Genomic DNA, 26,242 nt, shown 5'->3' with positions numbered 1-26,242 from the left:
TTTAATTCTAAGACATCAGTGTACTGTGGTAGCCTTCATGTTTAAATAAGCTGTACCCATGTCACATATTTGATCTCAAACTTCTCATTCCCTTCTTAATCTTATGCCTATTCTTTCAGAAGTAGGAAACTTTACTTTGCTATCTGGAATGTCTTTGTAATTTTACCAGATTCCCTGAAAAAGTAGCCTAAAAGATGTTATGGTTCTGGCTTTTAAAACTATTCACAGGTACTCATTCAGTGATGAGTTTTTGTTAGGTAGATGTAGCAATAAAGACTGTCTAATGGTGATTATAGAGAAAGTAGTAGACATGGTTAGCATTCTTAGGAAATTTGAGTGTGAGACAATTGTGAGGCACTCAAAAGGAACAAGCAGTGTCCTGTCTGCAGTCACCGTGTTGGAGTACGGGTGTCTGCCCTCTTGACCTCTTTCCAGTTGTGCAGAACATAACATACACATGAACAAATAAAAGAATTGTGACATAAATAGCATTTCCATTTTTAAAAATTTATATAAGTGTTGATTATGATAAAGTAGTCGATATAGAAATAAGCAACTAAATTCTCAGAAAACTTAGATATGAGCAAGAGCTGTATGTTACCACCTTTTATTGTTTTTTCTTTCGCTGAAAAAAGTTTTCTATGTTTAATGTTCAGTGGGCCCAAAGACTAGAAAATATCATGATTGTTCTTGTTTACCATACTGTTCATAGTTTGTTCTAGCCTCACTTTTTTCTCTTCAGAAGGTAACTTAAGGATGTAGACTTTGAAATCAGGTTGCTTGAATATGAAACTCAACTGTACCACCTTGTTGCCTGTGTAATTCCAGACAGGTTGATTAAATTTGTTCCACCTCATTTATTCATCTGTGAAGTGAGGGTAAGGATAACTGTTTCATGAGGTTGTCAGTGAGTGCTCTCAAGGTGTTGACTTGAACCTATGCACCTCAGTATGTAGCTGCTAGATCGGTATGTTACAACCACACACTTTGAAGTGAATGAGTGTATCTACAAATAGACTGTATTTAGGTGTAATAAATGAGAAAGTCATGCCTAGTGTACTTTCCTTTCTTGCAGATTTTTAAAGAACACAAGCACAGTGTATTTTCTTTTTTGCTCCAATTGTCCTTTTTGGGTGAGGGGAGAGTGAAACTTTGTTATAAAATTTTGTCTTTTCCTCACACAGGGTTATTTTATAATGTTCTTGGATAATATTTATTGTGAAGCAGCAACGTATAATTTTCAAGATTGTTTTGCACCCAAAGAAAATGACCTTCTAATGAATTGGGACAAACATTTTGAAGTCACATTATATCATGCTTTATACGTAATGAGTGCTATGTACGTGCTTAGTGAATATAATTTTTAGATTTACTAGACTAATTAGGTTTGGAGATTGAGAGTAAAAAAATCTAAGATGATGAAGTTTAAAGTAGATGGTGATGATAGATAAATGGAGACTTAAAATAAATAACTTATTTAATAAGATATTGAAATGAATAAATAAAGGCTTTGGAAACTCACACTGTGTGATCCTTTGCAAGTTAATTAACCTCTGTGCTTCAATTTTCTTGTGTTTAAAATTCTGGCAATTTTGCACTCACCACGTAGGCTGTTGATAAAGTTGATAAAGTTATTACCACTGTTATCTTCAAATGTCTAAAAAGTTAATGCATACTTTAGTTATTAATGTTTCCTGATGTATAAATTCTGTTTCTGGAATATTTAGTGCATTGAGTTTATGAAAATTTCAACAGGAAGTGTTACGTTGCCGTCTGATTTCTTTACCCTCTTAACCGTGTGGCTCAGCCAGCCCAGTGAAGTGCTGGCATGCTCGCAAGGTTTACATCTGTCCCAGGTGCTTTAATAGGGCCCATGGGAGAGAGAAGTCGCCTATCACACTCTGTGTGGAATGCTAAGCTGTTAGTGCCTTTATTTAAAAAGTAAATGAATTCACCAGTTGTAAGCTGCTTCTAGTGATTGTATTTATTGGTAGCACCAGTGATTAGGAGTTGGCATTTGCTTATGACCACGTTCAGGTTTTATATGATCTGTTATAGTTAATGTTGAAAAAGAAGCAGCAATCATTCGAGTGGAGTTTGGTGGCTTTTCAAACAATCGTTTATATTTTTGCTATTTCATCTGATTTTTACAGTGTTGTAGGATTTTCAAAATTTGTAAGTTCTTCAGGTACCATGACATCCAGCTTAATTATTTCATACACGAGAAGACAGATGGAATAGGTTTGAAATTTAGCTTTTTTCTGATTTGTGCTATCGATACAAAATACACCTGAAATTTGGAAAGTTTTGGATGATTACTTACTTATAGTCTTAACTTGTGACTCAGTTACTCTCAATCTTAGGATAGCATTTTTTTTTTAAGATTTATTCATTTTATTACAGCCAGATATACACAGAGGAGGAGAGACAGAGAGGAAGATCTTCTGTCCAATGATTCACTCCCCAAGTGAGCCGCAACAGGACAATGCACGCCGATCCGAAGCCGGGAACCTGGGACCTCCTCCAGGTCTCCCACGCGGGTGAAGGGTCCCAATGCATTGGGCCGTCCTCAACTGCTTTCCCAGGCCACAAGCAGGGAGCTGGATGGGAAGTGGAGCTGCCGGGATTAGAACCGGCGCCCATATGGGATCCCGGGGCTTTCAAGGCGAGGACTTTAGCCGCTAGGCGACGCCGCCGGGCCCTAGGATAGCATTTTAAAAACATTTTACTTCATGTCTGAAGACAGAGAAGAACTCTTAAATGTTCTGCTGTATAATGACAGAATGGCAGAGGACAAATGTGAAGAGAGAAGATCTGTGACTGTTAAGAGTTTGGAACATAATTGTTTGGAACTATTTTCTTTTTAAGTTGTATTTATTTTTATTGGAAAGCAGATAAGATTTACAGAGAGAAGGAGAGACAGAGAGAAAGATCTTCCCTCCCCAAGTAACCACAATGGTCAGAGCAGAGCCAATTCGAAGCTAGGATCCAGGAGCTTCTTCTAGGTTTCCATTGCTAGTACAGGGTCCCAAGGCTTTGGGCCATCCGCTGCTGCTTTCCCAGGCCACAGGCAGGGAGCTGGATGGGAAGTGGAGCAGCTGGTACAGGAACTGGCTCCCATATGGAATGCCAGTGCTTATAAGCTGAGGATTTAGCTAGTTCAGCCATCTCACCGGACCCAATAGAAACTGTTGCTTACCAACTATATTTATTATAAGAGAGTGTATTTGGGAAATGGAACTTAAGGGCTTGGAAACTGGGACCTGTGTGTATGGCATCATTGCTGGAGACATTGGGGTCCCATGTTTCAGTTTGAATTGTTCCACTTTCTTTTTTTCCCCTATATGCCATTTTCTTTATATATATAATAATATATATATATAATTCTTTATATATATAATTTTGAATTGTGTTACAATTTCATATAGGCTGGGATTCTTCCCCCCAAAATCCCACCCTAACAGATTTTTCCCATTTTACTACAATAATGTAGTCCTTCATAAGGAATCATAATTCTATTAGTCTCTTATTTAAGTGTACCCTGACATTGTTGGTACAGACAATGTTAGGCAGTCCAGCATTCCATTGTCTACACATGTCCAACAGTTTTATTAGGAATCGCTATCTTTCGTATGAAAGCAGGGATGCATGTTCCATTATTCCCCCACATCTATATATGATAGACCCCAGTACTCCATCCCTATACACTTTCATAATTGAGAAGCCATGAAACCAAGTCAACAACTGGTATGAGTTAGAACAGCCACAACAACAACATCAGAATTGTTCCACGTTCATTCTACGTCTTTGTTAATTTGCCTGGGAAGGCAGCAGAAGATGGCTGAAGTACTTGGTCCCTGTCTCCCATATAGAGGAACCAGATGGTTTCTGGCTCTGGCTTCAGCTTGACTCAGCCCCAGCCATTGCAGCTATTTGGGAGTGAACCAATGGGTGAAAAAGATCTTTCTCCCTGTCTGTCACTGTATGTTTCATATAAGGAAATCAGATTTTTGAGGGGGAAATTGAGCATTAAGATCAAGTTGTTTGGGGCCCGGCACCGTGGCCTAGTAGCTAAGGTCCTCGCCTTGAATGCACTGGGATCCCATATGGATGCCGGTTCTAATCCTGGCAGCTCCACTTCCCATCCAGCTCCCTGCTTGTGGCCTAGAAGGGCAATCGAGAACAGCCCAGAGCATTGGGGCCCTGCACCCGTGTGGGAGATCTGGAGGAAGTTCCTGACTCCTAGCTCTGGATCGGCTACCAGCCATTGCACTCACTTGGGGAGTGAATCATCGGACAGAAGATCTTCCTCTCTGTCTCTCCTCCTCTCTGTATATCTGACTTTGTAATAAAAATAAATAAAATCTAAAAAAAAAAAAAAGATCAAGTTGTTTGGATTCTGGTTTTGGCAAGTTACTTTTTTTTTTAAACCTTCAAACCCACACCTACCCTCTTCCTCTTTCCATTGGTTGTAATAATAAAGTTCCAGACTTGTGGCTCTTTGTGAAGAAGGAGAATGTCATTTATGTAGTAAAGAGTTGACTTTAAAATATTTGATTTAGTTGTATATGATATAGCACTAAATGACTGCAAACACTTTTTATTAAGTGTAAAACAGTAATATGTTTTGACGCTTTTATTTTAGTATATATTGTGCTTCCTGCTTTCTGTAGAAGTGAAGGGAAGTGAGGCTTCAGATTATTTTTAAACATATTTGCAGTGGTCATTCCATAGATCAGTTGTTGGAAACACCCACAGATGGCAGCCTGATAGACTAGCTTAGATTGAAAATGAAAATGTGGGAGTACAAGGATTTATATATGGCTGTAATCTTTAAAAAGTTTATAAACAAATCATTAGGGAAATTTGAAAAGACAAATAAAAATAAACAAAAACTGAAGCAAACATTTATCCTTCTGATTCTGTGGAAACTAAAATAATTCTAGAAGATTATCTGAATGAGATTAATTCTTTTCTCTTACAGTTCCTGGTCTATTCCAACTGTACCTAAAGGGAACTTTAATTCTGCTTAGTTCTGTCTCCATTCTGAGCATGCATTCAGTATCTTTTCATTCATTAGGATGAGGTTAGCTAAGAGCCTCTTCAGTACTTTGTGGATAGCAAATTAGATAGGGAATAATAGAACCTTGATTCCTGTTTATATAAATTACGTAGAGGTCATTTTGACCTCAGTAAGGGTTATGCTGACTGGAATTTTGGAAAGGACCCTGAGGAGTAGTTCATTCATAACTGGCCACAAAGACCTTGGGGGCTTATCTACAGGCAGAAAGGACTTGTTGTTTTCTTCCCTCGTGGAGCACAGTGACTTGAGAGCCATCCTTGTAAAGAAGGGTGTTTATGTAGTCCTGCTATTAAGGAGTCTGTGCTTATGTTGATCTTCCAATTTTAAGATTCTGAGATGTATAAATTCATGGTTTACTGGAGTTTTAAAAGTGAATTAATTATATCAGAGTTCAGGAAATAATACTTATTAAAGATTTCATAGAAGCACAAGTTTTTTGAATGAATTACTATTGAAAAGATAGAATGTATTTTTATGAAAAGAGTTGAAAGGTCGACCTGAAGGAAATGTTGAATGATGGGAACCAAAGGACAGAGACTGAAATCACAAAATTCAATGGATACTAAATCAGCTTAACTTGTATGTGAAGAGTGCAAGATGTAAGAAAATATAAGGCAAGTAATCTTAGAGAAGAATAGAGTCAATTAACAAATTTTTAAAGGATTTATTGTTTGAAAGGCATAGTGACAGAGACAAACTTAATCTTACATCAACATATTGCTTCCCAAATGATTGAAAAATCTTGGACTGGGCCAGGCCTAAGCCAAGCGCCTGGAACACCATTCAAGTTTCCCACATTGGTGGCAGGACTGACTGCTTGAGCCATTGTCTAAGGCTTCACCAAGTTCATTAGTAGTGAGCCAGATTGAAAGCAGAGCAACCAGAATTTGAGCCATCACTACAGTATGGGGTGTCCCTGCATATGTGGCTCTCTGACTCACACACCCCAGTGCCAGTCCTCAAAATAGAATTTTAATGCAGTGAGATATTTAAAAAGGTTAGAATATTATGTTGCTGGAGTGGGAGGATGTTTCTGAAGTAAAGTAGGATGACCAGGAAAGATCTTACTATGTTGGCCTATTCATGATATAATAATATCTAAATTAGGATGAAAAGACTATACTGCAGAGTAATGGAAAAATGAGACATATAAGGAAAAAACTTATTGCCACAGCTGAAAAACTGGGGAAAATATAAAATCATGTAATACTCCCCATCCTCCCTGAATGATGACCTTATGTTAAGCTTTATGTGTTTTATTTAGGCTGTGACAACTATTAGATTGTTTGAGTTTTCCTTATCAATGGGAAATCTCATTTTGTGGGTAAAAATAGATAAAATAGCTTTTGTTCACTGTCCCTCGATGATCAGCATTGATGAATAATGAATTCAGTTTATATTCTCTTATGTAGTATAGATATTTCCTCCAGATTGTTTATTATTTGCTAATGTGCTTATTTTTGAAGGGGAAAAACTATAGAATCTGTAGTTTCTAGGGATTCAAATGCAATAATTAGAAAGGACACACAATTTTGAAATAGTATTTTATGCCTCTTGATCTCAGGTACAAAACACGAGATGAAGCAGTTAAATAGCAAAGCAAGACAGAAGGGACAGAAAATTAAAGTAAGTGTTTTCTAATATATTGCATCTGTGTTCCCATTAATCTCTGTTTTGTTATGTAACTGCTCCCTCTGAATGTTTTGAATGTATAGAAAGCTGTGGTTAAGAAAGGAGTGTATTTTAAAGGCAGAAAAAACCCATGGCAATAAATGTTTTTTGTTGCATTTAGTTGTGTTTAAAGCAACATTTCCCTGTAGTTTACAATTTAAATGTTCTTGATTAAGGAGGAGAAAAATGGGTTACTGTATGCACCTTTAGATATCTTGCCAGCAAACATGTATAGTGGTAAAGGAGTTACCTAGTGATCAGTTGGTTTGCCTCTCAGTTTTTTGCCAGTAAAAGCTTCTGTGTTTTCAGTCTGGCTGTCTGTTCTTCCTAAAGATGGCAGCTGTCAGGATGCTTTACCCTAGATTATTTTAGCAATACCTTTTTTATCAATGTTATCACTCGCATCCTGAGGTCCGCTTAATTTTGTTTGCCTGTGAACGTCTTTGCATGACTGATCTGATCTCTGTAATTCTTTCTTTGCCTTCTCATTGTCCAGAATTGTCTGGACTTTAAAGTTGACATGTCAAAATCAAAGCATAATCTTTGAATTTCTTGTTTCTTTTTGTGTTTGTTGAGGTCTTGTTTTCTTGACAGCATCTGTAGGCAATTTTTTTCTAATGAGTAAAATGTGGGATAGATTCTGTCTGAACATAGGTCCCTTTACCTTATTTCTATTAATAGGAGTCAAAATAGCTTTTGTCACATTAGTTTACAAAGTTCAGTTTTACATGTTGCCCACTTTGCTCTTCATATCAGCTTATTGGGAAGTAATGTTTAAAGTCTTAAAAAAGATCTGTCTCATTTTGAAGAGGGAAGAAGAGCATATAGGCAACTTACAGTTAATTATGCACGTGGAGCTAGTAACCAGACTATGTAATTCTTAACCTGTTTTCTCCTGTGTGTGCTTGCCAAAGTGTTAGAGGCCTTGAAGCAGTTATTCGTTCACGTGCAGAAATTTAAAAACAACTACTCCGAAAAATATAAAATGATTATTTCTGATAGAAATACCACTTACATTTTCCACATTGAAACATGTAAGCCATGTGATGAATCAAATTAGTTTATTTCCAAGTATTATCACTGCATTTGCCCTTAGATAAGACATTTGTTTTTGAGTCTCAGATCTCTCATCTGCAGGGTGATTTATCTTATAAATGTATAAGAATTAAATGGAAATTTATGCTAAATACCTGTTAATAAGTGGAATCTATAAGTGTTATCCCTCTCTCTGTATTTAATCTCGTTGATAATTTCATGTCTATTCTGAAAAAAAAATAAGTCAGAAAATTATAGACTTTAAACATGTGGTATGTTATTGTCATGAATGCTGTAGGTAGTCAAAACAAAATGGTGCTTGTATTTTTAAACATATTTAAAAATAGAGAAAATACAGCTGAAGAACAGTATTGTGAAAGTTAAAATATAACGTACCTTTATTGAGTATTTGCCTTGAGTGAAGCTTGCAGGACTGGAAGTTGATCTGGTTGAATCAGTGAATAAGTGATGAATGAATATGAAGGTCTAGGACTTGCTGTGGAATGCTACAGACTTTATAAATGCTATACGTATAGGCTACATTCTTTGAAGTTTTGTTCATTTGAAGGGCAGAGAGAGTTTTTTCCAAGTCCTGATTCACTTCCCCCAAAACTGCAACAGTTAGGGCTAAGCCAGGCCAAAGTTACATACCAGAAACTCCATCCTGGTCTCCATGTGAGTACTAGGCTCTTATCCATTGCTTTGTGACATAAATTAACAGAAATTTGGGTCAGAAATGGAGCAGCTAGGACTCTGAATAAGGTTCCAAGGATGTTGGGAAGTGGGTAAAACCCCTTGTACCACAATGTCAACCATAGATTAAACTCAATTTATTTGAATAGTTTTTGTTCTTCAAAATTAATCTTATTCTTGTAACTGTATAACTTTGAAAAGTTTTTGAACTTCTGAACTTATGTGTAATAATGCTTAAGGTTAAGCACAAACATATTGCTATACAAATTATATTCATGTTGTGTAACTTTTTTTCTTTTGTAAGAACTTCATAGCTTTTCTTTTTTCTTTTTTTTTTTTTTAACTTTTGTGTTAATGTAGACAATAGCACATACATTATCCTAGGCCTGCATAGGGTCAGGATCCCACTGGAAGATCTTTATGATAAGATCTTCTTCTGGGTGCTTCCTTAAAGAACCTGCCTGTACCTCTATTTCAGGAGATGGTTCCTTTTTCAGAAATTTGATTTCAGTGCTTTACTTAATTTGTTTTTTAAATAAACATTTGCATGTGAACAGATATTATACTCAGTGTTAAGGTCCAAAATTCAGTAATTTCAAGAACCATGTTAAAGTCTTCAAAAGCTTCTAATTTGATTCTTCACTGAATTTTTTGGTGGACCCTTTTTTTTATTCAGTTGTTCCCTTTTCTCTTACTCCTTTAGCTGTGTGTTCACTGCATAGGATTTTTCATCTCCGTTCTCTAAAACCTAATGGGTTTGCTGTCACAGGAATATCTCGTCTGTTGTTGACTTTTGTGTCATGTGGCATGTAATTATCTTTTTGAAAATATTATTTAATTTTACTTCTGAGAATGTTTACATAATTGATTAGGGTGGGAAGGGTTGAGGGTCAGGAGAAAGTGTGTGAAACTATTGTTTCTACATTTTTTTTCCTATATCTGGGGTGAGAGGGGAGTTAAGAGAAACAACACCCAGCCTCCCAACCATCTTAGTACCCAGGGATGCAGAATGGCCACCGTATGTCATCCCAGGGTCCCCAATATGGGGCGTGCTCTGAGGGTTCTGCTCAAATAGTTTCAGTAGTTTTAAAATGCTATCAATCTCACCACTCCATGGACGGGGAAATCCTTCCGAGATCCATTGGCTGACACAGTCCACCTTAGAGTCTCCAATCACCCAAGTATTCACTGCCAACACTTGGCCGGATAGTTGATCAATTTGTTGTGCCCTCCATCCTCTGCAGGCCCCAATGGACTGCCTTATTTTCCATGTGCATCTGGGTATGCCATCCACTGCTCCATCTGAGCTATTGAGGTCCAGTTCTGACACATGAATTCCATGGTCAAGAAGTACAGTGACGTTGTTAATGGAAGTCCCTCAGAAGTCATTCCTCACCTGCAGCATACTCCCTCAGTGGTCCTCCCTCCAACACATCCCCTTGCCCATTTCCCTGGTCTATCCACAGTCCCTGTACCCGGGAGTGCATGGGATGATCAGTGCCACATGGTGCTCAGGCAGGCTGTCCCGAGCCAGACTGTGGCCTGTAATGGCAAATCCCTCTATATATCCTTAAAATGAAATAAAATTTTAAAAATAGAAAAGGTGACTATGCTAGCACACTGGTAGATAATTAACACAAATTTAACATTAACTAGGCCCAGGTATTGGCTACTTTTCTCCTGGCTGGGTAATACTTCCCTAGGTACCACCAGGCAACCTAGGCAGTTGCCTACAACTGGAGGTGGAGGGGCATATGATTTTGTTAACCTGAATTACATCTTAGGTCATTTTGGGTATTATGTCTCAATGGATGTAATTTTCTGAGCTTTTCTTATGCTAGTATAATTCTTGATTTCCTGTTAACCCTGGCTTACTCCCCTGACATTCATGTTCTGAATCTTTCTCCCAGTGTAGAATTCTTCAGTCTGTTGTGGTCCTTCTGTACTCCTAGTTGTCAGTTGTTTCTGTGAAAATCTTGTTTTCTTTGACTCCTTATATCCCAGAGACCTTGATTGAGATTCCACTATTTTGCAGTTCCTGGCAATAGTTGGACAGAAACAGAAATGATCTGTGAGCAGAAGTATTCTTTCTCAGGAGAAAAACAAACTGTCTTTCTATAGAATGATAAGAATTGTCATAAGGATGGTCTAGAGAAAGGGGAAGCAGAGAAATAGATGCAGTACTTGCTTATGAAACCTCCAGGTCATGGTGTATACCAAGTGAAAAAGATGATCTTGTTTGTAATATAAGGAAAGTGATTTAAGCTCCAAAGGTAACCAGAAAGAAAGACAAGTACACTTCAGGTTCATAATATGAATGGTTAAAATTTTTGAATACGATCTTAGTATTCAGATCTAAGTGTGCTTAATGGAACATTAATTAACAATGCTCTGAGAGATTCCTATGTTCCAGAAATATTTCTGTATCTTTTAAAGATATACCTTAAATTTATTTGAAGAAAGAGTTATGAAGATGCAGAGAGAGAGAGAGACGAGGGGAGGGATATTTCCATCCGCTGGTTCACTCCCAAAAGGACTGAAGCAGCTGGGACTGGCTAGGCACAAGCCAGGAACATGAACCTTCCTCTGCATCTCCCATGTGCATGGAAGGGCCCAAGGACTTAAATTGTCCTCCACTGCTTTCCCAGCCATATTTAAAAGGATTGGGCCCAGCACAATGACTCTTGGCTAATCCTCCCTTTCCAAGAGTACGGATCCCTTTTGGGTGCATATTTGTGTACCAGCTGCTTCACTTCCCATCCAAGCTCCCTGCTTGTGGCCTGGTAAAGCAGAGGAAGACAGTCCAAAGCCTTTGCATCTGGATCCACAAAGGACACCAGGAAGAAGCTCCTGGCTTCTAGCTTTGGGTCAGCTCAGCTCTGGCTAACCATTTGGGGAATAAACCTGCCGTTCAAAGATCTTTCTGTCTCTCCTTTTGTTCTTCCTTTCTAAATCTTTAATAAGAAAAATAAAATTTTGGAGGAGAACTGGATGAGAAATGAAGTGACCAGAACTTAAACCACCATCCATGCGGGTTGCTGGTATCACAGTTCAAAGTTTAACCTTCCGCAATATAGTGTTGATCCTAATATTTTATGTATTGAATTAAATCAGTATCAAGAGATAGTAAATTAGATAACAGATATTTTACTGAATTTATTAATGGATTGTGAATTCATTTTTTGTATGGTATAAAGGTGTAAAGATTTTTAAATTTGTTTTCTTAAAAATCTATTTATTTTTTATTGGAAAGGCAGATTTGCAGAGAGAAAGATCTTCTATCCACTGGTCTACTTCCCAATTGACCATAGCAGCCATATCTGAGCCAATCCAAGCCAATCCAAAGCCAGGAGCCAGGAACCTTGTCTGGGTCTCCCCTCGGAGGTGCAGGGTCCCAAGGTTTTGGGGCCACCCTCTGCTGCCTTTCCAGGCCACAAGCAGGGAGCTGGATGGGAAGTGGGGCAGCTGGGACACGAATCAGTGTCTATATGGGATCCCAGGTATACAAAGCGTGATTTAGCCACTATGCTATTTCAGCCTGTCCAATTTTTAAATTTTTGGGTTTTTTTGAGTTGGCTGTTCAGGTTTGCTAGCACCAAAAGATTATCCTATTTTCTCATTGAATTACCTGGCTATCATTATTGAAAATCAGTTGACTGTATGTGTGACCGTCAATTTCTATATTCTGTTTTATTGGTTTTATCTTCATGCCAGTACCATACTCTCTTGATTAATTTTTTAAGTCATTAACAGGTACTACAAATCCTCTAACCATTTTCCTGCTTTGTAAGTGTTTCGATTGTTTTAGGATATTTGCATATAAGTTGAAATGTTTGGTGCTAGTTTATTTCTTTTTAGAAATACACTACTTTTTAAAAGATACTTATATATTTGAAAGTCAGAATTATAGACCTCCCCCCCCAAAAAAAGAATGAGAGCTTCCCTTTATTGGTCATTTTCTAGATGGTTATATAGGCCAGGGCTGGGCCAGATCAAAGCCAGGAATTGGGCACTTTATGTGGGTCTCCTACATGGGTGGAATGGGTTCAAGCAGGGGCCCAGGAATCATATAGAATGCCAGTGTTGCAGGCAGCCTCTTTAACTGCTACACCAAAATAGTGACCCATAGCATATTGGGTGTCTACGTTGTTGAGGATATATTGAACATACAGATCTGTTTCAGGGAATTGATATCTTAACAGTTTGGATTTAATTCAAAAGAATAGCACATCTCCATTTAAATTTTCTCTAACTTCTTTTAGTAAAGTTTTGTGATTTTTAGGTGCAGTTCTTAAACATCTTCAGTTTATCAAATATTTCATGATTTTGCTGCTGTAATAAATGTTTTGAAACTTGTTTGTGTTTATATCTAACCATACTTCATTTTTGTAAACTAACTTTGTATCTTGATTCCTTGTTAAACTTTATTATAGCAGCTTCTTTTGCATTCTGGAGGGTTTTTCTATTTGAGCATTACATTATCCACCAATAATCTCTGCTTTTTTCCTTTTTGTTATAAACTCAGGATAGGGGTTGACTTTATTGAATTGGTTATATATTGAATAGATGTATTAAGTGGATAGCTTTGCATTCTTGTTGTAGAAAACAGTAAAGCATGTGAGATACAAGTTTCTTTGGATGAGAAAATCTGCTTGTATTCTTCATATGCAACAAAATTGGATGCTGAATATTGTACCTTGTTCCTACATTTCTTGAGAGAGTCCTATCATGTTTTTCTTTTTCAGTGTTACCATAGGATTTTTTTAATGTTAAAGCAACCTTGTATTCCTAGAATAAATAACTTTTGAGTTATTATACGTTGCCCTTGTATGTTTCTGTTAAAATGTTAACAATTTTTATATGACTAATATAGATCGGTAGTGGGTCTGGTATTGTAACCAAGCACATAAAACCACCTATGATTCCAGAATCCCATATCAGTGCTGGTTCATGTCTCCGCTTCTCCATTTCCAGCACAACTTTCTGTTGATGGGCTAAGAAAGCAGAGGAGATTGACCCAAGTGTTTGGACCATTACACCTATGAGGGAGACCTAGAGGAAGCTCCTAGCTTCTTGATTCAGCCAGGCCCAAAACTAGAAAGACCCAGAGGAAGCTCCTTGATTCAGCCAAATCCAAACCCAGCTCTTAGAGCCATGGAGAGTAAACTGGCATATGGAAAATCTCTGTGCTTCTCTAATTTGGATTTTTAAAAAATATATTTATTTATTTTTATTGGAAATGCAGATTTGCATAGAGAAAGATCTTCCATCCACTGATTCACTCCCTAATTGGCCACATCAGCCAAGTTAAGGGATTTGGAGCCAGGAGCTTCTTCTGGCTCTCCCACATTGGTGCAGGTGCCAATGTTTTGTGCCTTCCTCTATTGCATTCCCAGGCCATAAGCAGGGAGCCAGATGGCAAGAGGAGCAGGTAGGACACGAACTGGTGCCCTGTGGAATTCCAGAGCTTAGAGGTGGAGGATTAGGCAGTAGAGCCATCGCCATAGCCACTGACTTTGATTTTCAAGTAAATAAGTAAAAACTTAAAAAAAAATTAATTTCTTATCTCGTCACACTACAATGGCTAACTCTTCACCTTGCCAGTGCCTGGATCTCATATGGGCAGTGGTTTGTGTCACTGCTGCTGCACTTCCCATCCAGCTCCTGGCTTATGGTCTGGGAAGGCAATAGAGGATGGCCCAAAGCCTTGGGACACCCATCAGTGTGGGAGACCCAGAGGAAGCTCCTGGCTCCTGGGTTTGAATCAGCTCAACTGTGGCCACTGTGCCCATTTGGAAAGTGGATCAGTGGGTGGAAGATCTTTCTGTTTCTCCTCTCTGTAAATCTTATCTACATTTCCAATAAACGTAAATGAATCTTTAAGAAAAATTTTTTTGGGGGGTGAGCTATAATTTTTCCCCAGTACTGTCTTATCAGGATTTAATGTTGTGGTACTGTTAACTTCAGAAAATGAAATAAGTAATCTTATTTCCTCTTTGGATTTCTGGAAGAATTTGTGTAGAATTTCTTACTTAAGTATTTAGTATAATTTTACTAATGAAGATACCTATCTGGGCCTTCTTTAGCGGATGATTCCTCATTAAAATTTTGGAAAGTGAACCAGCAGATGAAATCTCTCTCTTTCTCTGTAACTCTGCCATTCAAATACAATTAAATCTTTTTTAAAAATTATTTTTGTTAAGGAATTAGCGTTTTTTCTGTGTTTATACTATTTTATGTCATTTGTCTATTTCACATAGGTTGAAATAGATTTGTGTTACTACCTTCTTACCTTTTAAATATATGTAGTAGTTACCTCTCACTAAGTCATCAAATTACCAAAATACCTTTAGGGACCAATGTTTGGTGCCGCGTCAGGGTTTTTATGTACCATTTTGGAATGCTTGGGTTTGTGTCTTCCTGTCTGTTCCCCATTCTTGCTCCCTAGGAGGCAACAGGGATTGGCCCAAGTATTTGGATGCCCTGGAAGATGCAGATTTGATTTACAGGCTACTGACTTTGACCTAGCCTAGCCCCACCCCAGGTGTTGGGGCATTTGAGGGATGAATTAGTGAATGAAAAAATCTTGTTTTCTCTGCCTTAAAAATAATGAATTGATAAGTAAATTTCAAGAATAACTTATTTGTGTTTCAGAGTATCTGCAGGTGAGGAATCTGTGATAGCTTATTTAGTATGATCCTCTGTTTATTCTCCTGTAAGGTTCCAAGCATGGTATTAGTTAGGACTGGTTCTCATTTGATTGGATAAATATTCACTTCGAAACTCACGTGATTTTTGCCAGGATTCAGTTGCCTTTGAGTTGCTGAATTGAGGGCCTGTTAGCTATTGGCTGCGCTACATATGATATACAAGATAGAAAAGTACTGCTTATCCAAGATATATGTGGAATTTGATACTCTGTTTGCAATTGCACAATTGCTTTTTCTAACACTAACCATCTGAAATACTTGGCTTGTGATGATTTGTTTCTCTGTAGCTGTGCCTTTCAAATAAATAAAGTAATTCTTTAAAAAAAATACATGGATGGGTACATACATGAAAGTATTGCCTTGGGTATGCTCTTATGTGTGGAATTTCTCTCTGTACTTAATTGGAAACTATTGAAGTTGTAATGTTCTTGGGAGAAAAGGGTGTGGTATGTCTGCCTGTCACTTCTATACTTGAGTTTTCTTCTATATTTGGAAAATATCTTCATATTCAGGCCATCCAGGTACTTGGCTGCAAAAAATGTAGACTATAGCCCAGTGACATCAACATCACCTTTAGGTTAAGAATCTACATCCTCAGATACTCCTCCAGACCTTAATGCATCTTTATCTGCACTTTAATAGGATCCCTAATCGATTCACAGTGCGCTGGATGTTATCCAGCCAAATGATGCATGAGTATACTAATAGCTACTATGTGTTTTAATTTTATTTCAATGTTTGTAAAGCATTTATAATTTTCATTACAGTTTACCAAAAGTTATATGCTGGGTAGGGTTCCACTGTGTGGAAGCAGTGACAGAAGTAATCACAAACAGTAGTCAGTTCCAGTTATTTGTTAGACCCAACGTGAAGTCCAGTTTTTTCTTTCCCCTGGTACCAGTTCACATCTGTGGATTAAGAATTTGTTCCTTCCTCCCTTTTTTAGCTGTGGTGTTTTTAAAATGTGATCAATAAATGAGTCTCTGAGGTGTGGAAGGCATTTACATTTCTAGTTTTTTAAAAAATTTTACAACAGAAGACTAAATCAATGAACAACCCATTGCTAAAATGACAGGACCAAATTACCACCCATCCATAAATTTCTAATTTTTATCAAGGCTTACTGATAATTGATATGTAGTTATAGCATAATCTGAATAAATATTGAAAATCTGTATCCAAATATTGCTTGTATGTGATGAAGAAAGTTATAGTCTCCCCCTCTGTGGTGATCTATGACAATCTTAGATTTTGTAAATAAATTTTCTGAGGATTCTCTATGACTGGAAAATAATCATGTAGCAGGTTTTACACTATGTCCTGCAATATGTGGGAACACAATGATAGAGTACAGTTTATTATTATGGTTCTGTGGTTAATAGTTAAATAATTGTGTTCTCTGAGGATGAACTGAAGACAGAAAAAAAATGAGCTTAGCATGCTAAATAGTCTATAATTTACAAGGTGAATAAATTGTAAAAATATGTGACAAAATGAATAATCTTGCATAAATAATCTTGCATACTGGTATATATATTTCAGGCTACAACTTTGATATTTTATATTTTTATGGTTGTAAAGAATTTTCTTTTTAGTGTACTTTAAGAACAGAGTGGGGGCTGATGTGGTGACATTTCATGCTAATCCTTCTCCAGAATCCTTCCTGCTCTGTTTTCAATCCAGCTCCCTGCTAATACCTGGGAGAGCCTTGTTGGGCCCTTGCACACATGTGGGAGACTCAGAACAATCTCCTGGTCTTAGCTTTCGACCAGCAATGCCAGCAATTCCCCAGCCATGTTGGGGAATGAAGCAGTGAATGGAAGATCTTTTCTGTCTCTCTTTTCGTTGTCTAGTCGTGACTTTAAGTTAAATAAGTAAACGAGAGCGAGAGCGAGAGCGAGAGAGAGAGAGAGAGAGAGCTTAAAGAGCCAGGTGTTTGAACTGAACTAGCAGTTAAGACGTTTGTATCCTACATGCAATGTGTGGATGCAGATCCCCACCTCTCCTCTGGTGATATGCCCTCTCGGAGACAGCACATGATGCTCAAGTACTTGAGTCCCTGTTACCCAGGTGCAGTTTCTGGATCCTGATTTCAGCCTGGTATAACTTGAGCCACTGTGGACATTTGAGGAATGAAGCAGGAAGTAGATTTGTTTGTTCTTTGTCTTGCTCCTTCAATTAAAACTTACTTTTAAATAACTATTTTTAAAAATCATGAAAACTAAGAGCATGCTAAATTATGTTTGGGTTATCTTTCAGTATTCAGTTTTAATGTGAATTGTGTGTTACTATTAGTATGTTTTAGTTTGCGTTTTTGTAGAAATTATGTTTTGTGATGGTAAGCCATTTTACAGTGAATATTTGATAGTTTTTTTTATATCTTGTTTTGATCATGTACCTACTAGTGTAATGTGTGGTTTATGCGAGGTCTGTGTAAGATTATGTGAGGCAGTGGAGTGTGATTTAGTATTTCAGCCATGTTTCATGCGTAAAAATAAACTTTGTGAAGTGACCTGTGCTAGGATCCTTCCTGTTTTGTAGAAAGCTTCTGTTGTGTGACAGACAGGACCATGTTAGTGGTTACCAGGGGATACCTTTGTGATCATAATGAAGTTGTAAATGTCACCTGGATTCTTCTTGAGTGTCTTAGCATATGTGTACCACTGATTCTAAAGTAGATAAAAATGAAATAGATTCATATGAGAGTTCACATTCTCAGATTAGCTTTAAAACGGAATAGTTGTGACTCGCATTCATAAGCAATTGGAATGATTTGACAGTTACTTAGGCTGGGGTTCCTAGCTCTTTGGCCTGCAAAGATGGTGAGGCCTGTTTCAGCCCCACTAAGGTCTTCTTGAATATTAGCCTGCAGCCTGAGTGATGACGACTATACAGTGATTGATGATTTTTTTTTTTTTATAGTCTCTTGGGATCTCTGGATGGTTTCTGGTTCCTGTGGGCCAGGGCAGTGTTCTGTGGTCTTTACTCTGATAGTTATAAATTGGTAGAAAAAATGGTTCCCCTTCAAGTTATAGTTAACTAAGGTTGAAAACCTTAATTAGAAAAAGTATGATTTGTAAGTGATACAGTACTTAGTCAGAATCTGAGAACCAGAACAGTTGTAACCCACAGAATTTTGACTTTGCTGGTATATTTTGTTTTTCTCCTTCACCTTCTGCTTTTTTTGTAATTGTTACTTTATTGTTTTCATGGTATTTGTGGTTTCATTTTCCAAACTCTTGATTTAAATGAGCTCTTTTTTTGATTTTCTTTTCCTACATGACTGAATTTCTATTTTTTTCTTGGATTTTGTTATTTGGATTAGGAGAAGTATGATTGTAGTATAAAAATATAATTTGTTAAAAAGAGTATAAGCATACTTCTCTTAAATGTGTAATACTTAGAAAAGGATTAATTTCTATCGTATGGACTGCAAATTATTTTTTAGAATTTTAGACAAAGCTTTTAATTGACTAATGCTTTTTATTTAGTATGTTGAAGTAAAAAAGACAGCATAGAGATACACTTCACTAGTTTATTCTAGCTTAGATGTTTTTCTTATTTCATGCTAATCTGTTTTAATGATTCATAAAATGTTCCTTTTGGGTAAGAGGAGATCTTAGAGCTGATTTTGCAATTTAAAAAAAATTTTTATTGACCATCCTCGCATCAAAAGCACGGATGCTTAGAAAACATGGGGTTGTGGATAGGCTTCTTTTTTTTCCTACTTTCTTTAAAATGCTTTTTTTTTTTAAAGAGTGGTGACAAAATTCTTTCTTACTTTGAAACCTTAAAAGGAATCAAAGGGACATTTCAGTTTTTCAGATGTTGAACAGTGAGGTTAGTTCAGAATGACAATTTGTATATCTGTATATTAATTAGATGTGTGCTATTACGCTCAATTAACAGGTATGCCAATAATCTCTTTTAATGCTCTGGTCTTTTTCCCCCCATTAGGGTTTTACAGACAGCCCTCATTACAGTGATCACTTGAATGACAGTCGTTTAGGGGCCCATGAAGGCTTGTCCCCAACTCCTTTCATGAACTCAAATCTGATGGGTAAGTGGTGATTCTCTGCAAATAGTCTTCTAAAAGCCTCTTTGGTCAGAGACATTTTTAATCCCCTTGTCCAGGAAGGACATGTAAGTATGTAGAAGAAAGCTCCTAACTTTCTATGGGCATATGAGTCTTTAATTTTTTCAGATCTGACTGAAAGAGCAAGCATCCAGAAATTTGGGGCCTTTTGTAATAATATGATTGCTGATAATGTCATTTTTGGCAATATTTTGGTGAACTAAACCATTCCTTTTTGTTTGATTGTTTGAACTAATAGGCATTCTTTTATGGGATTTTTGTTTTTCCTAATATTTGTATGTGACAGTTTAAAAAATAACACAGTATTGAGTTTAGATAAATGTTACTTTTATACGATAAAGATATATTATTTCTTTTGATCCTACTTTATTAAAATGTAATAGTATGTCTAGATGTTGCCGAATTTCCTTCAAGTCAGTGGGTTTATTTTGGAGATTTACAAAATTTTAGTCTACAAAAGCAGTTGTATTTTGAAGGGTGTGATGTTATCACACAAACCTGACTTTTATGTTTTTGATTAAGTTTAAAGTTATTCTGCTTTCTTCTTTTCCCCCCATCTCTTTCTCAAATTGGTTTAAAGTTATTCATTCTGAAATGATAAACCCTTCTTTTTTTCCAGCTTAAGTGCCATTCTTTTATTGTTGTCTTTTAAGTAACTATTTTGCAATATTCTGATTCAGATATGTCTATGTTTTATGGTATTATATTTTATTCTTATGCTAGAGCTGAGCACGTGACAAAAGCTTTATTTAATCAGTCTTAGTGATTTCATTGGCTTCATGTAAATATAGAAGGTTTGTGTAATTGACATTGATTTCATTGCTTATTCTTTTTCTTAAGGACATGACCTATATTGTGATCTAGAATTGTCCTTTTAAGACACAGCCATGCTAATCTAAGTGGATTACTCAAATCCAAAGTCCTGGTAGTCTGCAATTTCTTTATAAATGATTTTGCTTTACACAATCCTTGTTTCCTTTATCCTCTAGCGTTGAGGAGACAGTCTGCTATTCTAGTGTGGATTTTGCCTAAGGCAGTAGACAGTTTACAGGCAGAACTGTCTTTGAAAATGTCATTGGGTATGACAGAAGAGTAAGAATTACAATTTGTCTCAACATAAGTACAAATGAAAATCATGGTATTTCATATATTAGCATGTCTAACTAAAATCAGTTAAATTTAGAACAAAATAATTACTTGACTCAGGAAAAATTACAATGTAGTTTTAAGTAATTTTGTGAAGTTTACCATCAAATTAAAATACATTAAGACATTGTAAATAATTTCCTTTAGTATTTTAACCTTACTCAAGTAGCATTTAATTTGACTAATTGTTAAGTTAAAGTTAGTGCTTTTGTCAGATTCAGCTAAACTTTTTAAAAATTCAGGCTATAACTGAATTGTGAGAAACCAGGCATTACTCTTTTTGCTCACTTACGGAGATGACTGTTGGACAGGTTAGCACAGCTTTGAGCCAAGAACACTACTAAAATGGTGGGCTGGCAGGGGACAAGTGAGGGAATAAAATGAATTCTAAGAGTATGCTTGTCAGGCACTTGTTCTGAGTGGCTGTTGACCAAGAATATTCCCGTAATTCACTCTGAGGTGGCATCGCAGTTGAAGCAGTTATGAGCATGTGCATGCTGGTTTCTTCTGTTGTAAGGTAATTACTGAAGTACTTTTAATAATTGCCTGTGCTCTGTTTAAAATCAGTATCTTTACAGTAACTGCTTTATTAACAGGTTGATCTCTTCATGGTTCAAATGAAATCTTCCTTCATCTGAATTACCTTGTTTGTATAGTTTGTACAATTTCAGTGTAAATTTTGTCTTCGTGTGCATTTACACATAAGGAAGGGAAAAATAATCCTGAAATCAAGGTGTACATTTTCTCAAAAGGAATTCACAGGTCTTTGGCAGTATCAAATGAGATTCCTCAGTGTAAGAGCGTCTCTCAACAGTCTGCATGACAATAACTTGGCTTTGGAAATGAATCTTTATTAAATTGTAGTGCAGTTCTGTGCTGCAGCAGTCAATTCATCTTGATGTGAGCTGAAGTAATTGAACTTTCAGATGTCTGAATCTGTGGGTTTATGATGGTAGGTAGGGTTACATTGAATAGATTAGCTTTTCTGGCTGTCTAGTAATTGAAGAGAATTTCAGACTGAAAACCTAAATTGTTAAGCTCTGCGGTGATGTCTGTGGCAGTATTAGCAGTATTTGGAATTGTTGATAACTAATCATCACAACAGGTAGCACTTTGAGAATGGTGCTGTGTATGACGAATACCCAGGAACAGTTAAAGCTAATGGGAAAGCAGTAACATATTTTATCATTGCTGTCAAAATAGAAAAACACCATTATGTGGGGGAGGGATCATACATCTAGGGAATGTTGTTATTTTGAGTATTATGTTCAGCCGTAAGTACATTTGCCTGAAGAAATAGTGGATTGTAAAATGCCAGTGTCTTTCATAATGTAGCTTTCAAACAGTTTAATGATTTTGTACTTTGTAGAAATAAGAAATTTTGTCTAACAAGAGGGTTGATAGGGATTTGATAATGAACAGTTTGCTGCTAAAAGTGCATTTGTATATTCACTTAGATTTTTAAAAATTGTTTTGTACAGGAAGTAATACTATCATGCTAGATCTGTTAGTGTTTTTATGAATTCCACATTAGCCTGTTGATTTGTTGACATTAAATGGAGAGCTTTTCTTAGGCTTCAAGTGAAATGAGCACATCTTTTGACATGTCAGAATGTGATTAGCATCCTGCAGGTCAATATTCTACTGCACTATTGTGCAGGAAATTTAATCATAGCAGTGAATTCCAGTAATGTCACTTAACAGCTTTATCTATTCTTAGCTTCTTACAGTGTGGATCCATTTCTCTTCCCTTGGTGTCCTTATCAGTCTCAATAAAGTTTGTTTTCTTTTGCCTCTTGGAATTAGTCATATATATGGTGGTAATAGGATTAGCTAATTGAATGTGGAATACATTATTTCACAGGAGTACATACCTTCTGTCCCCAAGTGATTGTTGAATGAACCTTTCATGTTTATCAAAGATTGCTAATAAGGAGACTTAAGATGGCAGGACAACTTAGATTATCCTTTTGCTGAGACCTTCAGTTGTGTTCCTTTCTGAAATTTCTGTTTTGCCAGTAGAACGTGGTTGTTGATATTTTAAAGAGTGAAAAATGGTCTAGGCAGAAAAATGCAGAACTGAAATGCTGGGTATTCCCACAGATCTTCTGCAGTTCAAGAATTTCATAATCTCATACTTAGTATCTTTTGTTTTGCCTCAGAAAGGCTACACTGCCAGTACATGGCAAAACAAAAGTAGACTCCCATTTAATGTTTTTTCTGTTAGGTTTATTTGATTGTAAGAAACTTTTCTTTCTCCTGCCCTGTATTCCTATTTTCCTTTCAGTCTGATGTTTCAGGTTTTTACTAGGTCAGCGTTTTCCTAAACTATTATTATAGAAACGCTGATCTTGAGAGATGATCAGGAAAGAAAGTTCATAGACAAGTAATCATGCAGCAGTGTAAATCAGTTTTTGTTTTGAGAGATTCAGATTGTGTTTTTGAATGTTAAAGGCTATGAAGGAATGGAAAAAGAAGAAAACAGAAAAAGGAGAAAAGAAAAAGGAAGAAAAAGAAAGGACTTATTTGTGTTTGGTTGGTACTCTATGTCCCAGATTCATAGCAACCTTTTGTGGCTGGGAACCCGCATTTACTTTTAACATATTGGTTACTCATTACTATGTCAATTAATTCCATAATGATGTAAATTTTTGCTGATGGTATGTTGGAGCTTTCAATTGACTGGGATGATACTCTGCTGGCTCTGTCATCAGACCAGAGAGGGTATACCTAAGAAACCGTTGAACTTGACGGGACAATAAGATGCTGGACTCTATGTTTGGTATACGCTTGCAATGGGGAAATCTCAACTGAACTTGAGCTGTGGTTATGCAATAAGGTGGAGGAATCCACCATGGTGGGAGGGTTTGGGGAGGGGTGGGGAGAACCCAAGTATCTACGTAACTGTGTCACATAATACAATGTAATTACTGAAGTTAAATAATAAACAATTAAAAAAAAAAAAAATAAAAAAAAATAAAAAACATTATTTGATTTGGGGCCACTTGTTTTCTAAGGGACGTACTTGGACATATTTCAGATCGTTTAAAGGAAAAATGAAAAGCAAAATATCACAATGTTAATTGAGATATATATATAGGCAGCTAGTTTCATAGATTGAATCTATTTGTTTAGCTATATTATTGTTGAATCATTTCATAGGTATTTAAATTACAAAAAAATCAGTCGTCCTTCAGTTGAAACTGTTGAAATTCCTTTTTCTTTGTTTTTTTTTAAAGATTTAATTATTGTTATTGCAAAGTCAGATATACAGAGAGAAGGAGAGACAGAGAATAAGATCTTCCATCCAATGACTCACTCCTGAAGTTACCACAATGTCTGGAACTGAGCTGATCTGAAGCTGGGAGCCAGGAGCCTCCTTCTCCAGATCCCCCACATGGGTACAGGGTCCCAAGGCTCTAGACTGCTTTCCCATGCCACAGCAAGGAGCTGGATGGGATAATGGGGCAGCCGGGATTAGAATTGGAGCCCATATGGAATCCTGATGCATTTAAGGTGAGGACCTTAGCCACCATGCCGAGCCCGAGATTCCTTTTTCTATACTTCAGTCCATTACGGGCTCCTTTAGGTTTGTCTTGAAAATTAAACTCAATTACACTTTTTTCCTCTATGTAGAAATAAATGTGTCGTCACATAATGCATAATAATTAATAAAAAATGTAAAAAAAAAGAAATAAATGTGTCAAACAACCAAATTTTAAAAAATTCTTTTTTTTAAAAGATTTATTTATTTTATTGCAAAGTCAGATGTATAGAGAGGAGGAGAGACAGAGAGGAAGATCCTCCATCCACTGGTTCAATCCCCAAGTGGCCACAGTGGCTGGTGCTGCGCCAATCCAAAGTCAGGAACCAGGAACCTCTTTCCGAGTCTCCCACATGGGTGCAGGGTCCCAAGGCTTTGGGCCATCCTCTACTGCTTTCCCAGGCCAGAAGCAGGGAGCTGGATGGGAAGTGGAGCTGCCGGGACTAGAACCAGCGCCCACATGGGACCCTAGCGCGTTCAAGGTGAGGACCCCAACCATTACGCTATTGTGCTGGGTGTTCCAAAAATTCTTGATACTTCCAGTGGCTTCATGCTTCCTGTATTATAATTTATGATAAATTAAAGTCTTGTAGAGTTACAAATTATCCAAGCATAAGACAATTATACCCTCAGAAAATGTGTAATTTTGATATAGGTAGAAATTCTTTTGCTGCATGCCATAATGAAAATGGTTGAAGTTGTGCTTATAAGAAGCACTATGGCTTAATGTCTGACCTGACCAAGTTTGATAAGGATGAAACCTTCATGCTCTCTGAATGCTTTAACCCTAGTCTTATGAAAGGATATGATTTCATTCTTTGATCTGTATTCTCAACTGTAACTGCTTAGTTGACATCAAGAGAAATTTGAGTGAGAGTTGAATCCTAATTACACTTGAGGAAACTAAAGCCAAGAAAAATTAAATGACTAGTTAATAAGAATCATGGCCCTTTTGATTTTGAGTTAGCTCAAAGTTCCTTTCTACTACGTTGTATGTTTTTCTCTGCTTCTCATAAATGAACATTTATGCATTTGCTGTATTTCTTTACAATATAGCTCTCTCATATTTCTTCTTCCTTTTATTTCTGCTTACATCCTCATTAACCAGATAATCTTGAGTTGTTGAATACTTTCTTCCAGTTCTTTCAGTTTCTCATTCATCCTTTTATTGTGTCCTTTATGAAAATACTGTATGGTAGAATATAAAAATGTTATTTAATCTCTGTTTACAGACTTTACTACTGTAGTGGGGAAGGATAAGTAAAATAAAAATTGGACTGCTGATGAAATGTGGTAGAATAAGTGAAGTGAAACAAAGAAATTCTTACATTCAGAAGAGCTTAATAAGATCACATTCAGCCGGAAATAATATGGAAAAGTTTATGGTGGAATAGCACTTAACAACCAGTCTTACTAGTCTGTACCCTATAAGAAACAGATTCGATTCCTGTGCCAGTGCTGCTGGCCACCTCGTAGTAGTCTGGGGAGTTATGTCCAGGCAGGTGGAGCAAGCCTGGGGATTTCGCCAGGTGCTGGTTCCAGGCAGGGGAGGGGAGGGGAGAACCCCAGATTAGCATGTTGGTCTGGTGTGCTGGTGGACCCAGCCTGGGGAGCCTTGAACGGGTCTGGAGCTTGGTTGTGTAGAGGGGTAAGATCCCAGGCCAGGACATGTGCCATGAGGTTGGGATCCTGGTGGGCAGGAAGAGTTCCAGATCAGTAAATCCCCGGCTGGGCTGGGGAATCCATGCACTCTTGGGCACAGGGAATGTAGATTGATTAGGGAAAAGGGAAGGGGGATGTAGGGGAGGGAGAACCGTTGAGGGAGTGTGTTGCAGGTTACCAGTGACTTCTAAGGGACTCCCAAAGATAAAAACCCACTGTATTTGCAGGTAAGTGATGGGACTGAGACCGAGAAGTTTGGAGGGGAGAGACTGGAGGACTTCTATAGGTCAGACCAGTGCACCTGAGTTGGACTAGTTAGCATGGAACACCGCCAACCAACATACCTTGGCTCATACAGAAGCTAGGGCTGGGGCATGCCTGACAGGGTTAGATCACAGAACCGCCCAGTGAGTGTTGGAATAATGGACAGGTGATGTTAAACTGGGCCATGACACTAACCAGCACAGAAGACAACCAGATTCAGGGGTAGATTCTGTGGGGAATATGTAGACCTAACCCTGTGGAGCTACAATTATTGCTGGTTAGCTTAAGAGCTGGGGGTAGTGATGGTCTGAGCTAGGAATGACTATGGAACCTTCTGA

General features: G+C 37.2%; 1 protein-coding gene across 9 annotated transcripts in view; it reads left to right on the top strand.

The window, feature by feature from the left end:
- Nucleotides 1-26,242, top strand: part of TCF12 (transcription factor 12) — a 336,770-nt gene that overhangs the window by 135,928 nt on the left and 174,600 nt on the right. For 8 of the 9 annotated variants that reach the window (XM_036495661.2, XM_058665794.1, XM_004578054.4 and 5 more), the window contains exon 5: nt 19,150-19,252. In XM_036495661.2, coding sequence (XP_036351554.1) covers nt 19,150-19,252 — 103 coding nt within the window. Of the gene's footprint in view, nt 1-6,647; nt 6,710-19,149; nt 19,253-26,242 lie in introns of all 9 variants that reach the window. The other variant, XM_058665798.1, reaches the window with a different exon arrangement.

Source organism: Ochotona princeps, chromosome 6, assembly GCF_030435755.1.
Source record: "Ochotona princeps isolate mOchPri1 chromosome 6, mOchPri1.hap1, whole genome shotgun sequence".
Classification (NCBI taxonomy): Eukaryota; Metazoa; Chordata; class Mammalia; order Lagomorpha; family Ochotonidae; genus Ochotona; species Ochotona princeps.
The sequence above is the reverse complement of the archived record's forward strand: the minus strand, read 5'-3'. Positions and strand labels throughout refer to the sequence as shown.